The 18,226-nt window shown below is 44.2% G+C and overlaps 1 protein-coding gene across 1 annotated transcript in view; it reads left to right on the top strand.

Moving 5' to 3' along the window:
* OCA2 (OCA2 melanosomal transmembrane protein) overlaps positions 1-18,226 on the top strand; it is a gene marked incomplete at its 3' end in the record, with an annotated part of 367,555 nt that overhangs the window by 91,424 nt on the left and 257,905 nt on the right. Inside the window, exons 5-9 of the mRNA XM_081289957.1 lie at positions 2,979-3,036; positions 4,092-4,164; positions 11,728-11,888; positions 14,314-14,396; positions 16,182-16,335. Of these exons, the coding sequence (XP_081146083.1) occupies positions 2,979-3,036; positions 4,092-4,164; positions 11,728-11,888; positions 14,314-14,396; positions 16,182-16,335 (529 nt within the window). The remainder of the gene's footprint in view (positions 1-2,978; positions 3,037-4,091; positions 4,165-11,727; positions 11,889-14,313; positions 14,397-16,181; positions 16,336-18,226) is intronic.

The raw sequence follows: 18,226 nt of genomic DNA, 5'->3' as shown, positions 1-18,226 counted from the left end.
TGGCCTTTAGGTTTGTAAATAGAATCGATTCACTTCAGGAGTGCCTGGGGCTGGTGTTTCAGAATTTTATACCATCTTTGTGGTTATCATGAAGGTTTGGTGCATGGTGCAGCCTGAGGGATGCAGTGGCCTCCTGCATAGTGGGAGCTGGGAGCCTAAGGCTGCATGTGTGTGTGCATGAGTGGATGGCCGACGCAGGTGTGGGGAACAAGGATCTCTGGGTCACTCACATCAACAGCCACAGGTGCTGCCCTTGTGGGAGCGCCCTCACTCTAACAGTTTTATTTGCTGGGCTTTTCCCCCTGCACACATTTATTTGGAGAAAGGGCTCTTTTGAGATCAACCTGTTTGAAAAGCATCATCTCCTGGGTCAGAACAAGACTTAGGAGTGAGAATCAGTGGTCCCAATTCTGGATCTGACCTGAAATAACTGAATGACTGGCAGAGCCATATGTGGTCATATTACTGCCTTCTGTCACCTGGTGTCCCTTTGCTCTCTGGCCTTCCACGTGCTAACAGTAAGATGGTACATGCATAATTTGCTGTTTCTGTGTCACTACCTTTGGGGATTAAGTCCTTTTTGAAGATCCTTTCGGGGCTGAATTGAAATGCACTCAAGTGCCTGCCCCAAGTGCACCTACCTGTGCCCACAGGGGCCACTTTCAAACCCTTGTAATTTGCTGGAACTGCTACTCAGTTATCTTACTGGCAACATTCTTGGGAGTGAATGGAGAGTATCTTGAAGGTAAGGATTTTGCCTAAGGTCACTCAGATTGTGAACCAAGATTGGAGCAGGGATTAGACCCCAGGTCCCCCCATGGCTGCTTGACCATGGAGCTGTCTCTTTCCACCAGGCTTCCTACTTGTTTGTAGCTTCTTCACCAGGAGTGGTCTCAGTCCTTCTCCTAGATGCAGCAAAAATTTGTCTCATGAATCTGCCCTGAAATTATGTAAATCATGAAATTATGTGAATGGTAATGTAGTCCCATGGGTTATGAGAAGGGTCAACCCTGGCATTGTTAATGTGTTTTCCCCGCTGGCTAACAGCTCGAGAGGATGCCATGTTCTCAACTGCCTCGCAATTTAGATAAATAGAATCCCGTACATTTGAGACTTGACTTTCAACGGTGGTTTTATTATGTTTTATTATGTTTCTTCATGTATCAAATGTTCAAAAAGTGGTGGGTGGGAATGCCTTAGTGTGCAGAGTTTAATATTATAATGAGCAAAGTTTACTCGAGGTCACCTGAAAGGGTTGGGTCAGAATGACACTGATTTTGTCTGGTTCCTTGTAAGTTTCTCTGGTGACCATGTTCAAACAAACAAACAACAACAACAAAACAACTTTAGAGACACATGCACAGTCATTTAGAAGGGCAGCCCCTTTTTCCTGAAAGAACTGGTTATTGTCCCTGAAAGCGGCTAACAATATGTCTAGAAAGTGCTGGGCTAGATTAGTGAAGAAACTTGTAAAAAATATTTTATTGTGGATTGTCAGCTCTGCTGTACATGTCAGTTATGTAGAAAGAAATTTGTGTCTAGAATGGCTCAATTAATGCTTCATTCTTTAAAAAGAAATGTCATTTTGATTCCTATTTAAGTAGGAGCTGTTGAATCATAATTTGGAAGCATGAAATGATTATTCATCAAATTCATTAAGTCTAAGTGAATGCGAAAATAAGACTTTACCATTTTCAAAGGATCAGATTTTTCCAAGTGTGGAACTCAACTCAGTGAAGAGAGTAAGAAAAAACATGTCCCAACATAGATCTTCTCCCTTTCTTCTGCAAACATATAGCTGGTATAGGCTCTGTGCCAGTACACTTCCTCGTGCAGAGACAGAGCAAACACACCACCTCAGTGACTGCCCTAGCACAGCAGCTGGCAAGAGAGCAAGCAATAGTGCCATAAAGAGATGGGATGCAGGGCTGGGGTTGGGGCTCAGTGGTAGAGCACTTGCCTAGCACGTGTGAGGCCCTGGGTTCGATCCTTAGTACCACATAAAAATAAATAAAAATAAAGGTATTGTGTTCATCTACAACTAAAAAATAAATATTAAAAAAAAAGAGATGAGATGCAGGGTGTGGGCTGTAGCTCAGTGGCAGAGAGCTTGCCTAGCACCACAATAAAAATAAAAACAAAATAAAGGCATTTTGTCCATCTACAACTACAAAAGTAAATAAATAAAATAAAAATAAAAAGAGATGGGATCCGTGGCTGAATGAGCAGAGATGAAGACTGCAGCCAGGGAGGATCTTGGTGAGGTAAAGTTCCTGTGGTATGGTTGTAGCTGGTGGACTGTGGGGCTGCAGAGGGCAGACTGAGTTCAAGTTCGTGTAGGGTCTGGGGGCCACAGTTATGAAGAGGGTGATAGTGACAGGGTTGGAACAACTTTGGAAACCCTCAGTTGGGCTGAGTATGTGACCTGTCAAGTTATCGCCTATAGAATTCTTGAAAAGATCTTGCTAATAAAATCAGTCACAACTTTGCAATTTCTTTCTCGAATTATTTGTTTTTATATTTGATGGAAAATCTATAATTCTACCTTCTGGAAAACGTAAGGGAAACTAATTGATAAATGTGAATTGAAGAGCCAAGATAAGGAACTCAATTAACTTGTCAGAAAAAAAGAAAAAACAAAACAAAACAGAAAACCAGAACTGGAGCCTTCAGAAGGTTAGCAAAGAGTCCCAAATCATGAGCGTTATTTTCAGGAGCTGGAAGATGTGTGCAAATGCTCAGGGTTAACACTGATCTCTTTGTGCCTCCACCAATCCCTTTCTGATGAGGCAGTAGGTTTCCTGGCCCAGAGTTCTCCATACCATGTTATGGAAAGAAGTCACGATGCATGATTTCCAATGGAGATAACTCAGGGCATCAGAAAAGCAGCTGAGGTTGGTCAGGTCTGTCCACTCGCAAACAGGATTGCGGCCACGTACTGCTCACGTCCCGCTCACGTCCTGCCTTTTCTCTTGCAGGCGCTGCTTGCAGTGGGTGAAAGTCACGGGTCTGTTTGTCTTTGTGGTGATGTGCTCTGTGAGTATCATGGCGGCTCCTAGCCCTCTGTGGGGTCAGTGAAAGTGCGGGAGGCTTGTTGGGTGGATTTGGCTTCCTAGGTTCCTTGGGCTGGGTGGCGGGAAGATCTAAGGTGCGGGATCCATCATTTGTCTTTCTTTGCCCATTTTTCTGAACTTTGTTTGAAGGAGATGCTGAAGGCAAATGGGGGTGGTGGACTAGGGTGGCAAGGGAAGCCTGTCCTTCCCCTGTGCATGACCATATATCTGCTCCTCTGGGATGTGACATGTAGACAGCAAGGGTGGTGCATGATGACTGTAATGAGTCAAGTGCAATCAACTCCTAAAACCTTTGAGGGAGCAGTGTCCAGAGACAGGAGACCTCTGCATGAATCAAAACAATTACCCTGAACTCTGAAAACTTCATGATTTTATTATTATTATTTTTGCCACCTATGTGCCCTTGTATTCACTACTCACACAATTGTGTGGCTGTGAAGCTTCTCTCGGCAAGGCCTGGAGGGTGTTCTGGGATTTCAACGATGAGAGTGAGCCAGGTCTCCCTTGGTCTCTGGAGCTAACTTGAGCTTGGTGTCTACTATTCAGCATTATTTTGGGAATTGCAGATTTTGTGATTTGTAGACACTTTCAAATAGAATATGAAAAATTTGTTTTGAACTTCTATAATGTGTCATTTTTCTGTCATTACTTTCTGATGGCATTTCAGGTTCTTTGCAGATTTCACAAATACACGTTATAACCATCACAGAGACCACATTCTTCTGCTCTCCTACATGGGCAAACCATAGTTACTCACTTTTGACAATTTAATTTTGATGTTGGATATTTAATCCTAAAAGCTGGCAAATATCGATAATCAAGGCCCATTGTAGCTGAGCGTCATATAACGAATGAGAATATTTTAATATCTAAGAAAAAGCTATTCAGAGTAAGCTGGTGAAATTTGGATGCATAAATCATCACCATCATATCTCTATTTTTAACAGTAATCAAAATTACTTAAATCCTGTTGCTCTCATATCTAAATCTGTCATTAGATGTTTCTGACTGTTACAGATTTTATTCAGCCTGTATCCAGATCAAGGAAAGTTCTGGCAGTTGTTGGCTGTGTCACCGCTGGAAAGCTACTGTATCCAAAATATACAAGGAGATGGTCTGTCGCCCAGGGTCCAGATCCACAAAGCAGGAACAGCTGTCACCTGGTTTTGATGATTGCTTTGTCTCTTCATATTCTGTGTTTCCTCTTGACTGTTTGTGTGCTTTGTAACTTTTTGTTAAAAGCCACACACATTCTATAGGATTCTGAGTAGATTCTGAGGTCAGTAGTTTTTAAGATTGGAGATGAGCCGTATCTTAAGTTCTGTAGGCACTAGTTGGAGGGTTTATGTAAATCTAGTCAGAAGTCACCTGTGCTCAGGTTTGTGGTTGCTATGGGAATCTGGTGCACTAGACACTTGGAATTACCAGGCCTCTAGCCAGACTGTCTGCAAGGACTTGCTCTAATCCTGACCCTTCCACTGCATAGAGCTACTCTCTCCCTCTTCCCCTCTCCCAGCTACAGGGTTTCCGCAGAACCCTCAACTACCAGATGATGCAATTCCCAAGCAAATTAGGGTTTTTACACCTTTGGGGAGATAGAGGAGGGGGATGTGGGTGGAGTTTGACAGTGGTTGCCATCTCTTCCAACTGGGAATGTTGGGATCTGCTCTCTCTGAATTCTCTCCAGTCTTGTCTTCCCTGTGGGCACTTGCGGGGGCTCCTGGAAGAAAAGCCTGGAAGATGATATAAACATCTCTACCCCCGAGTCTCTGAGCTTCTTGTTCTCATACTAGCTCACACTTGAGCAGTTTCTGAATTTCCTGGTTTGAGCTTGCCTGTTTCTATAGTGTGGTGGCAGCACTTGTGCCAGGACAGCAGAGCCCCACCTTGTTTTTCCTGAAGATTTCAGGCTTATTGTTTGCCCTGATCTCATTCTGGAAGAAGCAATAAGCCAGTCACTTATGTTTGTCCAGCCTTTTCTGGTGGAAAGGGCACTTTTCCAGTTGTTTACACATTCAGTTAAGACTGGATGTCCAGAGCCTCACTTGGAATAGACAGTTAGCTTCAGATGCCTGAGCATGAGACCCCAGAAAACTGCTCAGAGCAGTGGGAGTCAGTGGTGGGCCCTGGGAGGGGATGCTTCTTGGAAAGGGGAGTGGTATAGGGGAGAAGGTGAGGAAAGAGAAGGAGGAAGAGGAAGCTCTGGCTAGGTCAAGAATTTCTGATTACACTAACCCCCCACATCTATAGTTTCACTTTCCAAGGTTTCAGTTACCAACAGGTTTTTTGCGGGGGGGTGGGGTGGGTGGGTACCAGGGATTGAACTCAGGTGCACTTGATCACTGAGCCGCATCCCTAGCCCTGTTTTGTATTTTATTTAGTGACAGGGTCTCACTGAGTTGCTTAGTACCTTGCTTTTGCTGAGGCTGGCTTTGGACCCATGATCCTCCTGCCTCAGTCTCTAGAGCCGCTGGGATGACAGGCGGTTGCCACTGCACTTATATCAGTTACCCACAGTTAATTGTGGTCCATACATATTAACTGAAAAATTTACATGGATTTAAACAACTCATAAATTTTAAATTGTGTGCTGTTCTAAGTGGTATAATGTAATCTTGAGCAGCTGTCCCACTCTGCCTGACCTGGGACATGAATCATCCCTCTATTCAGTGTGTTCATGCTGCATATACTACCCTCCTGGTTAGTCACTTAGTAGCTATCTCAGTTTTCACAGACATCATGATTTTAGTGCTTGTGTTCTGGTATCCCTTATATCACTTAATGATGGCCCCAAAACAGAAGAGTAGTGATTCTGGCATTTTGGATATGCCAAACTGGAAATTGCTTCATTTAAGTGAAAAGGTGAACCTTCTTGATATGTATATAGGGAAGGGTACTATCTGTGGTTTTAGGTTCCATGGAGGTCTAGGATTGTACCTCCCATACACAAGGGCAATTATTTTCCCCATTTTAAGGAATCAATTCATTTAAAGAAATAAATGGCAAGTTTTTTTTTTCAACTGTAGTGTCTTTGAATTTTAACCTTTGAAAACTGAAATTTTAGGAAATTGGGTCATTTCCTCAAAGTCAGTTGCAGTCTGCCACATAGTTTTGTTTTCTTAAGTCCTTCTGGGGAATCTCCCTCATCTTCCCAGGAGACCCTCTCTGTGAGCCAAGTGATTTACACACATAAGGTAGCAGCAGCCCTCTGGAAAGGCCTGATCTCAAGGTCTTTAGATGAGCTCAGGATCATGGTCCATGTGCATCCTTCTGTCTCAAAAACCAGAAGTGCCCAGTCCACCTGCCCCAGGACAGAGTAGCTCTGATGCCCAACTGAGCACTTCCTCTTGTCTTTGTATTTCCTTTAAAGTCACTTTAAAATTGTGACTTGACTTTTGTCTAAGAAGTGTCTTTCTGAGAGAGAACTGAAGAGCTCTAGGATTTTGATAAACTTGTTTCTCATTCTTCTTCCTTTACCTCCATTCCACCTCTATGGCTGAAAAAAAAAACACAAAAACTAAGACTTCTTCCTTCTTTTCCCTGGCTCTGCGGGGGGCCTTCTCAAAGTCCTGGCTTCATGGTGGCCCGTGGGATATGGATGTTGCCCTCCCTCTGGGTGGTTTCACTTCAGGTAGTTACAACCTGTAGAGAACCTGGTGGGAGGGGCTTGATCCTGATCAGACATTGTTCAGTGAGACACAGGTCTGGGGTGGGGTGGGGAGGTGTTGAGGGAGTCAATGCTCTGCCTGGGCAGCCTGGTGAACACCAACACCCACAACCTTATCAGTCAGTACATAGGTTAGGTAAGCACAGCAGATTTGCACAAGAAGATGGGTCATAACAACAAAAAATGCCATCTGTCCATCCCACCCATCTGCAGTGTATCACTTTTAAGCATTTTGGTAAAGTTTCTTCCTGAGAAGTCAAATGTGCCAGGCCCTGCTCAGGATTCAGTGACCCGTCTATTCCAATGAGCCCTTCTTTCTTGTTAGCAGGAGTGATCAGGGAGCTCTTTCTTCTGCTCTCCCAGTGCCTTGCATGTTTAGATGAAGGGAGAGAGAGGTGGAGGGAGCCTGGCAAGAAGGTAGCGGTGCTAGTGAGTCTGTGGAGCATCACCTTCTGTGAGGGCCGGTGAGTTCCCTGCTGGCTCCTTGGGAAAATGCATGATTGTATTATGGATTTCCTATGGATTTCTTCCTGTGGAAGCTCATGGATCCTCTCCCAAGATCCTGGACTAAGGTTCCACTGTAGGGGTTTGTGAAAGCAGTTGTCCTTGGGCCTGCATGGAGAGAAGCTGGTGACTTAGACACTGCAGAGGATGCTCCTGGATGCCCCAGAGAGCAAAAAACTGCTGGATTTTAAGAAGGGGCTAGACCCTTTAAGGGTGATTCTCAGGGAAAGTGCATTAAGTGTAGACCTGGGGTAGGAGGTGATTCAGGACTGATCCTGAAAGACCAATGGCAGCATCCTGTGGTTGTCCTTTGAGCAAACAGCCCTGCGCCCTCCCTTTCTGGCTGACCTGTGGCTGGCCCCCTGGATGGCGTCTGGAGGAGGTACATGGTAGTGGAGGTGTCTATTGTGATGGGAAGTGCATTTGGGGAAAGCATCACTTCCCCTGAGTTGGGGAATAATAAAGCTACCATTCCCTGGTGAACTTCTGTCTCCTTGCAACAGTCAGACTGTGTCAGCTCAGTGATTACAGGGTTTATTTTAGAAACCTGTAATTGCAGGCACCTGAAGTTCTTTGTCCCTGAATTGTTGTCTATGCTTGTTATGAGGAAGGTCTGTCAAAGGCGCCTCGGTCATGAGGAAATGAGAGGCCGGCAAACCTTGACCTGCAGGTTCCTTAGGCTGGCCCTCCTGCCTTCCCTCCCTCCTTCCTCCCTCTTTCCCTTCTGCCTTCCCTCCCTCTCTTCCTTCCTCTAGCCCTCCCTCTCCGATTCCTTCTTCCCTTCTCTCTCCCTTCTTTCTTTCCGTTTTCACCACCACTTCTTCCTTCTCTTTTTCTCATTCCATCTCCCTCCTTCTATCTTTTACCCCATGCCTGCCTGCCTTCCCTCCCTCCCTCCTTCCTTCCTTCCTTCCTTCCTTCCTTCCTTCCTTCCTTCCTTTCTTCCTTCCTTCCTTCCCCTCTCTTCCCACCCCCACCTCTCTCTCTCTCTTTCTCTCTCTCTGTCTGTCTTGTAGCCAGGGTTCTCAGAATGTTAAAGAAACAGTATGCCCAGTGTAGGGGTGTTATTACAATCCTCCCCCTACCCTCCTAGGCTTTCCAATGGGGACCTTGTAAATTAAACTGACAAAAGACAGATTAATAAGAAAAAAAAATATAAAGAGATTAAATATAAAGTATTGGTTTACATGATTATGTAGGCTGAGAAGTCCACAATCTTCCTCTGCAAGCTTGGAGATCCAGGAAAAGCAGTGCTATAGCTTGAGGGCATCAACTTGGAGAGCTGCTGGGATATATTCCAGTCCACACCTGAAGGCCTGAGAGCCTGGAATGTCTAAGGCAGAACAGTGTCTCATCTCCATCGTCAAGCAGAGAGCAAATCCCCCTCCTCCCCCTTTGGTTCTACCTGGACCCTCATTGAATTCGATAATGCTCACCTGCATTGGGGATGGCCAGTTCTAATGCCCATCTCAGAAACACCCTCATAGACACCCAGAAATAATGCTTTACCAAACATCTGGGCATGCCATGGTCTAGCCAAGTTGCCTCCCATGTTAACTATCACAGGGGGAAAAGAGGAACTTGATCAGATATCGGGGATGGAATGATATCCTACTAGAATTAAGACCAGCAAATCAAGGATGAGGCCAAGATTAAGGCCTAGTGTAGATGAGGGCTCAGATGAGCCAGAGCACAGTTGGGCCAAGAAGGAAATCTTCACCAGGTGTGTGTTAACTGAGCTCCACGTTGGATGGCTCTGTAGCAAACTGAAAGGTAAGCCTTTGAGGGCTTTTTAGTTTAGGTGGAAGCGAAGGTCCCTCTTCAGGCTCTCTTGGACTGTTCCATGTCCTGAGGTAGCTCATTATCTTCCTCCACACGGTGTGTGGGGCCTCCAGGACAGCTGTCTACTCCACACAGCCAGCAGCAGAGCAGAGCAGAGTAGAAAGGGAAGCACACCAGGGGCTAGGAGGGAGCCTCAGTGCTCACAGGAAGATTCACAGAGGGAGTCTTGAGTTAGATCTAGAATAATGGGTTTAGATAATGGGAAAAGCAGGAAGATTGTAGCTGATGCAGCTGGTGAACGGAGGTGATTTCTCTGTTTTCTTTTCTCCTTGCTCCCTGCAGGCTGGGACTCTGGGCTAGTTTCATCAAACTTCCATGATGATGCTGTAAACAAGTATTTATTAACTCAACAAATAGTGATTAGGGACATCTAATGTAATGAGAAGTAAAAAATAAATAAGAAATAATTCTGTCCCTTGAGGAACTAGATCAGTTGGGCAGAAAAATCTAAAACAAACTGCAGTACAGTGTGAATAAACACTTTAATAGCAGAGTTTGCAGTCTGCATTAGAATGTGGGAAGGAGTGGTGGAACCCACTTGGGTTGAGATGCAGAGGTCAAGGACAGACTTAGAGGATGTGGGGCAGGGGCAGCCCGTGGGGCAAAGGCTCTGGTTTAGAGGGAGATGTGGAACTGCGTGTTTGGGATCACAGTGGACAGTTCACTGTAGCTGGAAGACAGTGTGAAAGCTGGACATGAGGGCGGGGCTCAGTCTGGTGGATCCTTTCTGCTGGAACTTCAGAGTGGCCTTTGAACCCTGAGCATGTGGTGAGCATCCAGAGGATGAGAGGAAAGGAAGGCCTTATGTCCCTTGAGTTTTGTGTGAACTCCATATGGGTGGTTAATTTTAGAGTATTTTAATTAATATTACTTGGTTATCTATCTCCCCAGGAGGGCTTGAGACCCCATGACAAAGGTTTTGCTTATCCATGTCTCTGCTCAAATACCAGAGGAAGAAGCCTGCTGTGCTTCTGATGGTGGCCTCCAGGTGGCACTGTTCCACCTCCTGGTGTTTGCATGGTCTGGAATCTATTTTGTGCTAAGCTATTTGTCCTGCGTCTGCTGTGGGGGAAAGACCAGGACAGGAATAATTTTGAAGTATAGCAGAAGCAGCAGAGTCTCTCGGGCATTTTCTTTGTACATTCTGCCCCGTGTGTGACTTCCATTTTCCATTTGTCCTTTCTGAGGCTCAAGTAGCTGTAGAGGTGTGTGGAGGGGCTGTCCAGTTGAGGGCTGGGGACAGCTGTCCCTTCTGTTCTCTCACATAGACAACAGGACTGATAAGACACTTTCTTTACTAGAAAGCTTTTGCAATTTTTTTAAAAAACAATACATTTTGCCGGAGGAACAATGAAAAGAATGAACTATTCACCGACCCTCCCCAACACTCAATGCAAATCTTGTAGATACTCTGGCAACAGGGAAGTTCTCTCCCCGCCCCCCCCCCCATAAGCTAGCTGTTTCTTTCTTTCATTTAAGGAAGAACAAAGGAATTGGCTCATGAATCATCCTAACACCAGTGAGCTTCTGCTAAAAGACTTTGGAGACCTGACATCAAACACATACAATTGTGAAATTTATTTTTCTACCTACAACAGTTTTTTCTTCTGGATCAAGACTGACTGGGTAGAGGTTGTGTAGATTCTCTGTCACTTTTAGACACCTTGTTTCCCCCTAGGACCTTGTAGCAAGGGTGAGAGGTTCTAGAGTCAGCCCGGAGCAGGTAGAGGCTGAGGAGCAGGGGCTCCTACATTTGTATCACATATACGTGCAAAGTTTTAGGAGCTGGGGGGAAGAGCTGCTGTGGGGCCCTAAGTACCATGGGAGGCTGTGGTAAGGTGGAAGGAGCCTCTTTTTATAACAGTTCTTCCTTGATCAAGAGTCTTTCAGTGTGCTTTGAAGGAATTTCTACCCTCTCACTATTGTGAACATCATTGATTCCATCAATTTCAGATCTCTCTTTCTGTTTTTTTTTTTTTTTTTTTTTTTTTTTTTGGTTCCTTTTGCTTTCTTTCTTTCTGTACTGGTCATTGAGCCTGGGGATGCTCTACCACTAAGCTACATCACTACATTGCTAGCCCTTTTTATTTTAAGACAGTGTTTTGTTAAGTTGCTGAGGCTGGCCTCAAACTTGCCATCCTCCTGCCTCAGACTCCAGAGTAGCTTGGATTACAGTTGTGTGCCACTGCAGAACCTAATTTCAAAATTCTTTACTTTTTGTGATCTCTCATTTGTAGACACATGGACCTGACATCCTAGGATGTGTGTGTAGATTTGGATTAGTTCATGAGTTCATTCATGCAGGCATCTGGCCTTCTGCCCACTGTGAGCTCATGAGCTTGGGTAGTTTTATGATGGCTGCAAAAAATGAAAGCAGAGGTGACAGTCAGTAAGGTCAGAGAGATGCCTCACAGACCTTTCAGCAGAAGGTCCTAAACACAGTGAATGATGCACAACCGGTTGCATGTGTGGGAGAGAGGGGCTGAAGAGATAGGTAGTCAAGGGCATGGGGCCGTGGCAGGAAATGTCCCAGTGTGCACTTCTTTGTGCACTGTCCAAAGGGGACGTGTGTCCAGTGGGTGGTTGGGGGACATTGGACTTCTCCTCTTTGCTTTGCGGTTCACCTTGATGTGCCCTCAGCTGTGAACCTCAGCAGCCGTGCAGACTCCATGCTGCTCCAGGTGGACCTGGCAGGGGCCCTGGAGACTGGTGGGCCAGGTCGTTCCGGGAGAGAAGAACATGTCCTGGTAGAGGTGACCCAGACGGATGCACCGGGCTCCAGGCGGCGTCGGCAGCAGCAGGTTATGCTTATGTGTTATTTGAAAGGAATTGTAAAAATCTCATTTCATCTCATTATAAATTAGGTTTCCTCTTGAATGAATTTGATGGAAAGCCATAAGGCAATAGCGCCATTATTAGTCAAGCCATTGACGCTTATCTCCCTTTTTGTTGTTGAAATTCTCCTCCCCGCCACCTTTTTTTTCTTCTAAATCATTTATAAACTCTTGCCATTTCAGTAAAATCAGACTTGTGAGTTCTTCCCTCAGAATCATTTTACTGGGCCATTCAGGGAAACATTCTATATTCGAAAGTAGTTTTTGTTGTAAAGCGACACTCAACCTGGGCCTTACCCTATGGTATAGAAGACACGCCAACACCACAGTTGCCTTGTGTCTGTGGGTAATTGCTGAGAGGACACAGGTCCCTGAGCTTCTGCATCTCTACCCGTAGGCCACTGAGCCTGGTCTTCAGCTCACATTCTTTAAAGGCGGTCTACACATAGGAGAGCCAGCAGCAGGGGTGGACATCAAAGGCAGGACACCTCTCTTTGCAGTTTGACTCATCTCCTGAGTGCTGGCTTCAGCGACCCCACTGGATTGTCACAGTGCCTTCTGCATGGAAGTCATATTCCTCGTTCATGGGTTTCCCTTGATACAACCAACCAGTGGGAGAAACCCCTGCCTGTGTCCAGGGCTGTACCCCTCACATTTTCCTGCTGTGTAGAGTGTGGTTCACAGAGCAAAGGCCTAATTATGAACAAGGATGCAATTTCCTGGTCAGTGGCTGGTACAATACAACATTCCAAAGCTGGCTGCGCTGGCCGAGGTCTGAGGACATAACCTTGGTCCTGCACAGTTCGCTGGCAAGGGGCTCACTGGTAATTAAAGAGGAGGACACACCTCTGCCAACCCCGCATCCATGACCTTTATGCAGAAGAAGGTGGGACAACCTGCTCTCTTTAAAACATTATTTCATAATAATAAATCTGAATTGATACACTATTGATGCATACTTACGGGCATGATAGTTTGATACATGCATAACCATGGGTAATGATCAAATCAGGGTAATTAGCATTTCTATCTCCTCCAATATTTATCATTTCTATGTGTAAGAGAGCTTCAGACTCTTCTAGTTGTTTTGAAATAGATCACAAATTGTTGACTATAGTTACCCTACTGTGCTATAGAACACTAGAGCTAATTCCTGCTGTCTAGCTGCCTTCTCAGCACATGCATATTTATAACTCAAATTAAATGAGCTATATCAAGCTTCCCTGCACCCACAGGAAGGCTCTTCATAACATGTTGACACTCCCCAAATGCCCACGTACAAATCCAGCTCCAGAAACGCAAAGATCACAAGAGCTTTACTAAAACACTTTTTCCTTGAATATGCTCTTTACGAGCACCCAAATATTTTAAGAGAATTCCTCTTCTTTTATGCATATGCTTCTCTGCTTTGACCAATTTCAGAATTCCTAATTTCAATTTCATTTGTGATTTGTGTGTAGACTTTAGTCCTCCCAGAGACAGTTTCCTCTCCTGTCCACCAGGCTGCCCCTCTACATCTGTCCTTGGCACCCTGCTCTGCTGGGGACAAGAATGTGAGGGCAGGTTTGCCTGCAACACATGTGGCTCCATGTCAGGCCTGTTCTGGTGAGGCTCTTGTGACATGGGGTGTGGAGAGTTTTCTGTGGGAGGGTTTGTTGTTTCCAGGTTGCGACCAGGAAGCATTTCTAAGTAAGCATTTCTTGTAAGTTGCCTTGGAGAACTCCAAAGAGTTCTCTAAGTCTTTAATAATTGTGGTGATTTCTTTTACTTATAATAAATCAGTATGGTAGGCCCTTCCTACCCACAAGTTCTACATCCAAGGATTTAACCAAATTGCAGATTGCAAATTTTTGCAAGAAAAATTGTGTCTGTACTGAACATGCACATTTTTTTCCTTGTGATTATTCCCTAAATGATACAGAGTAACAACTATTTACACAGCATTTACATTGTATAAGTATCATAAGAAATCTAGAGATGATTTTAAGTGTAAGAAGGATGTGTGTAGATTATATGCAAGTACTAAGCCATTTGGGCAAGGAACTTGAGTGTCCACAAATTTTGGCATACTTGGGGTTCCTGGAAACAATCCCCTGCAGAAACGGAGGGAAGACTGTATTTACTTCTATGTTTTTCTTACCTTTGTATACAAATTCTGTATTTGTTCTTCTGTGTTCTTTTTTCTTAATACCCCCTTGATTCCCATATGCATATAACCTGGACAAGCTCCTAATGTTAAGGATGCAGGAATTCATATTAAAAAATGGTCTTCTATTATTCTCTTCCTCTTTTACTTATTTTAAATAAAGACCTACACTGAATGGAACCAGATATCCCAGATGAGATTTCAAGTGAAAAGTCTTACCACAATTTTATGTTTTGGCTTTTACAGGTCACTCACAATTGGACGGTAGTTTTAAATCCCAGAAGAAGTGAGCATTCAGTGGTGAGCAGGACCTTTGAGATACTGAACAGGTGGGTCCTCAGGCGAGACAGGCCTTGAGCAGACGGTCTCACTGTCTTGTCTGTTTTCTGTTGGTGTAACACAATACCTGAGACTGGGCCATTTATGAAGATTGGAAGTTTAATTGGCTTACTGTTCTGGAGGCTGGGAAGTTCAAGATCCTGGTGCCAACATTTGCTTGGCATCTTAAGGATTTGCTACCTGGTGACATAGTGGAGGCCATCCCATGGAGAGACAAAGCAAGTGTGCTTGCTCAGGTCTCTTCCTCTCCTTCTAAAGCCACTATTGTCATCTACTCTGCCTTCCTGACCTCACCTAAGCCTAATAATGTCCCAAAGGCATTACCTCCAAATTCTATCCTCATATGAATTTGAGAATTAAGTTTCTTTTGGGGGAATGTATTCAATCGTAGTACTTGCCTATAAGTTTGATTTATAGGACACCAGACTTTGGCACAAATAGCACTAGATGTGTCGTGTGGTTTGGATGTGGTGCTCACGCAGTGTAGAAAGTGAATACAAAGACTGCCTGAGGACTCTCCTCTTGGCTTACAGAGGCCACCTTCTTGCTGGGTCCTGCTGGGGTCATCCCTTTGTGTGTCTTTGTCTCTTCTCATAGGGACACCAATCCTACTGGATGAGGACCCACCTAAGATCAATCCTAAGTGACTCCTTTAACCTTTATTACCTCTTTGAAGATCCTACCTTGAATACAGTCACATTCGGAGGTGCTGGGGGTTAGAAATTCAACATGTGAATTTGGGGGGGGGATGCGATTAGACTCATAAAAGTTATTGACTGACCTTTAAAAAGTGCTTCAGCTGCATGCGTTTACTGGCAAATACCATAATATGTGGTATTTTGCTAGAGCAAAACAAGGGAAAAGAAAGGCAGGGGACACCGTGAAAAAGGAAAGGAGATCAGTGGAATGAAGGAGGAGGGTTGAGGGTGAGGGAGGGATGGCAAAGGGGAGGAACAGTGGAATGAGGCTGATCAAATTACACTGTGTGCTTGTGCATTCACATGTACCCTGGTGAGTTCCACCTTTACGTACCTGTAAAATACCAATTTATAAAAACAATAAATAGATGGGGGAAGACCAGTGGAAATAGCAGAGGGAGAACAGGCAGTGGGAAGGAGATACTGGGGACAGAAATGGAGCAAATTATATTTCATGCTTGTGTGGTTATATCGAAAGGAACCCCACTGTTATGTATAGCTGTAAAGCACTCATAAAAACACACAAAAAGAAAAGAAAATATCTTCATAATCACTAAAGGGGAAAAAAGTGCTTCAGCTTCAGCATGCCACAAACTTCTGATTTTTCACAGCCTTTTGTGGCGCTTTATCCCACAATCAGAGACTGAAGTCTAAAGAGTTGGTTTTGCTGTTTGTTAGCAGACAAATCAGCCATATGCTGGTGAGGAAGATGAGCCGAAGCTAAAATAGCTGTGCAGGCCCCTGCTTTCAGTCTATGGTCAGAGTACCACCTGCAGGGACACACTGAGGATGGGGGCCAGGGAGCCCTCATTTTTGGGGTCTTTTTGGCCACAGAAGGGCTGCATGCTGCACCTCACGACGCTGACCATGATGCTCGGTGCTCTTCCATCTGTGACACCAGGCATTTGGCTGGATCACTCTGAGATCCATTTGGGCTCTGGTTATGACCTGGCTGACTTGGGTTAGAAAGGACACCAAAGGAATTGTTGTTCTGAGGTGTACTGGTAATTTACAACCAACTGTTGACCTAGGATTTGTTTCCCTGGCCAGCTGCAAAGTCTTTGCTTGATTCTGCAGAGAGACTGTTTCCATCAGCATCCGGGCCTCCCTCCAGCAGACCCAGGTTGTTCCTCTTTTGCTGGCTCATCAGTACCTGCGGGCAAGTATAGAAGCACAAGTGACCATCGCTGCGGCCATCCTTGCAGGGGTCTACGTGCTCATCATATTTGAGGTAATCATCATGCCTGTTCTGCTTGATTTACTACTGCCCATGATCGGGATATTTTAACTTGTTAGATGCTTTGCTGAGCTCATTCCCGACCACTTAGTCTGGAACAGTGTCCATCCTAGAAATTAGCACATCCCTCATTCCACATAGAAAATAGAACAGTAGCAGAGTATTTGCTGAATCTTGGACACTTGAAGTATGCAAGATGAGTTGTGAGGGGACCAGCAAATAGGCACATGAGGAAATGGGATAACATGATTTTCTGATCTCTCCAAGTATGACTTTTAGGGGTGACCTTGATCAGACACGTTTTGAACTTCTCTGAGACTCAGAATCTCCATCTGTATGGTGGGCATACTACCACCCCCTACATGCTTCAGAGGATGGACACACAGGGGGTCATGGAAAACCCACTGGCTGTGCGAGGCAGAATTATTATCTTTCACATGTTATCAATTTGCTAATGGGCATTTTCACAAATGATCTTAAATCCTGCCAATTTGATGTTCCTGGAAAATTATGTGTCTTTATCCTGAATAGCATGAAGTAAAGTACAAACACTTTCTGGTGGGACATGTACATTGTTGACTTTACTGTGACACCAAACATCACAAAAGAGCACATTGACAGGAATGTTGGTTCAGCATGTCGGCTGCAAGATTAGTGGCTGATGTGAATCTGAAGAGGCACATCTTAACGAGCCTGGGATGGGTATGAGAAATTGCTTGGAATTGTCAAGGAGGTGGCCAGCAGCAAGAACAGCCAGGAAAGTTCTGGAACTTTGAGTTTTTTCTTTTCTTTCTTTCTTTTTTTTTTTTTTAACATACCAGGATATACTTTATTTATTTATTTAATATTAGACATTTTATTTATTTTTTATTTTTTTAGTTTTATTAATTTTTTTAAATACATGACCTGAATTTATATCTTCTGTCATGAAATACATGACAGCAGAGTACATTACAGTTCTTATTACATGAATAGAGCACAGTTTTTCATATCTCTGTATATAGAGTATGTTCATGCCAATTCATGCCTTTATACATGTACTTTTTTTTTTTGCATGACAATTCCAACTCTGGGATGGGGACCATTACAATGAACATGCTAAGGGTCACCGTCACCCCTTAGACTCAATCAGGCATTACTGGACAAAAGCACGGAGTAGGCGTCCCTGTCCTGAGCTGGAGGAAGCGGCGCATTCTCCAGAAGAGGAGTCCTTCTGGAATCTGACTATTTGCTTTTATAGTTTTTTCTTTTTAATTGACACATAATAATTGCACATATTTATGGGGTACAGTGTGATAATTCAATACATGTACCCAGTGTGTGATAACCAAATCAGGGTAGATAGCATTTACATCTGTATCATATTTATGTTTGGGTCCTCCATGGTCCTCTCTTCTAGTTCTTCATTAAATATATAATAGGTGTTGCCAACTATGTCTCTCTACTATGTGGTAGAACTCTAGAGCTTATTCCTCTGCGTATCTGTTTTAGTACTCTTTGTTCAACCTCCTGCTATCTCTGTCCCCCATGCCCTTCTCAGCCTCTAATAATCATTATTTCAGTCTTTTCTTCTTTGGGACCAACTTTTTTAAGCTTCTGCTTGTGCAGTATTTATATTTCTGAATTTGGTGTATTTCAATTCACATAATGACCTCCGGTTCCATTCATTTTGCTACAATTGACAGGATTTTGTTTCTTATGGCCAAATAATATTCCATCATACTTTATCCATTTCTGATACACACCTTGGTTGATTCCTTATCTTGGCTATTATAAATAGTGTTACAATAAACATGGAAGTGCATGCATCTCTTCAATGTAATGATTTTAATTCCTAGGGACAGACACCCAGAAATGGGGTAGCTGGATCATATGGTAGTTCTAC

This window comes from Spermophilus citellus, assembly GCF_964194105.1.
Source record: "Spermophilus citellus genome assembly, chromosome: 4".
In the NCBI taxonomy this organism is placed as follows: domain Eukaryota; kingdom Metazoa; phylum Chordata; class Mammalia; order Rodentia; family Sciuridae; genus Spermophilus; species Spermophilus citellus.
This window is presented reverse-complemented; position numbering and strand designations above follow the sequence as displayed.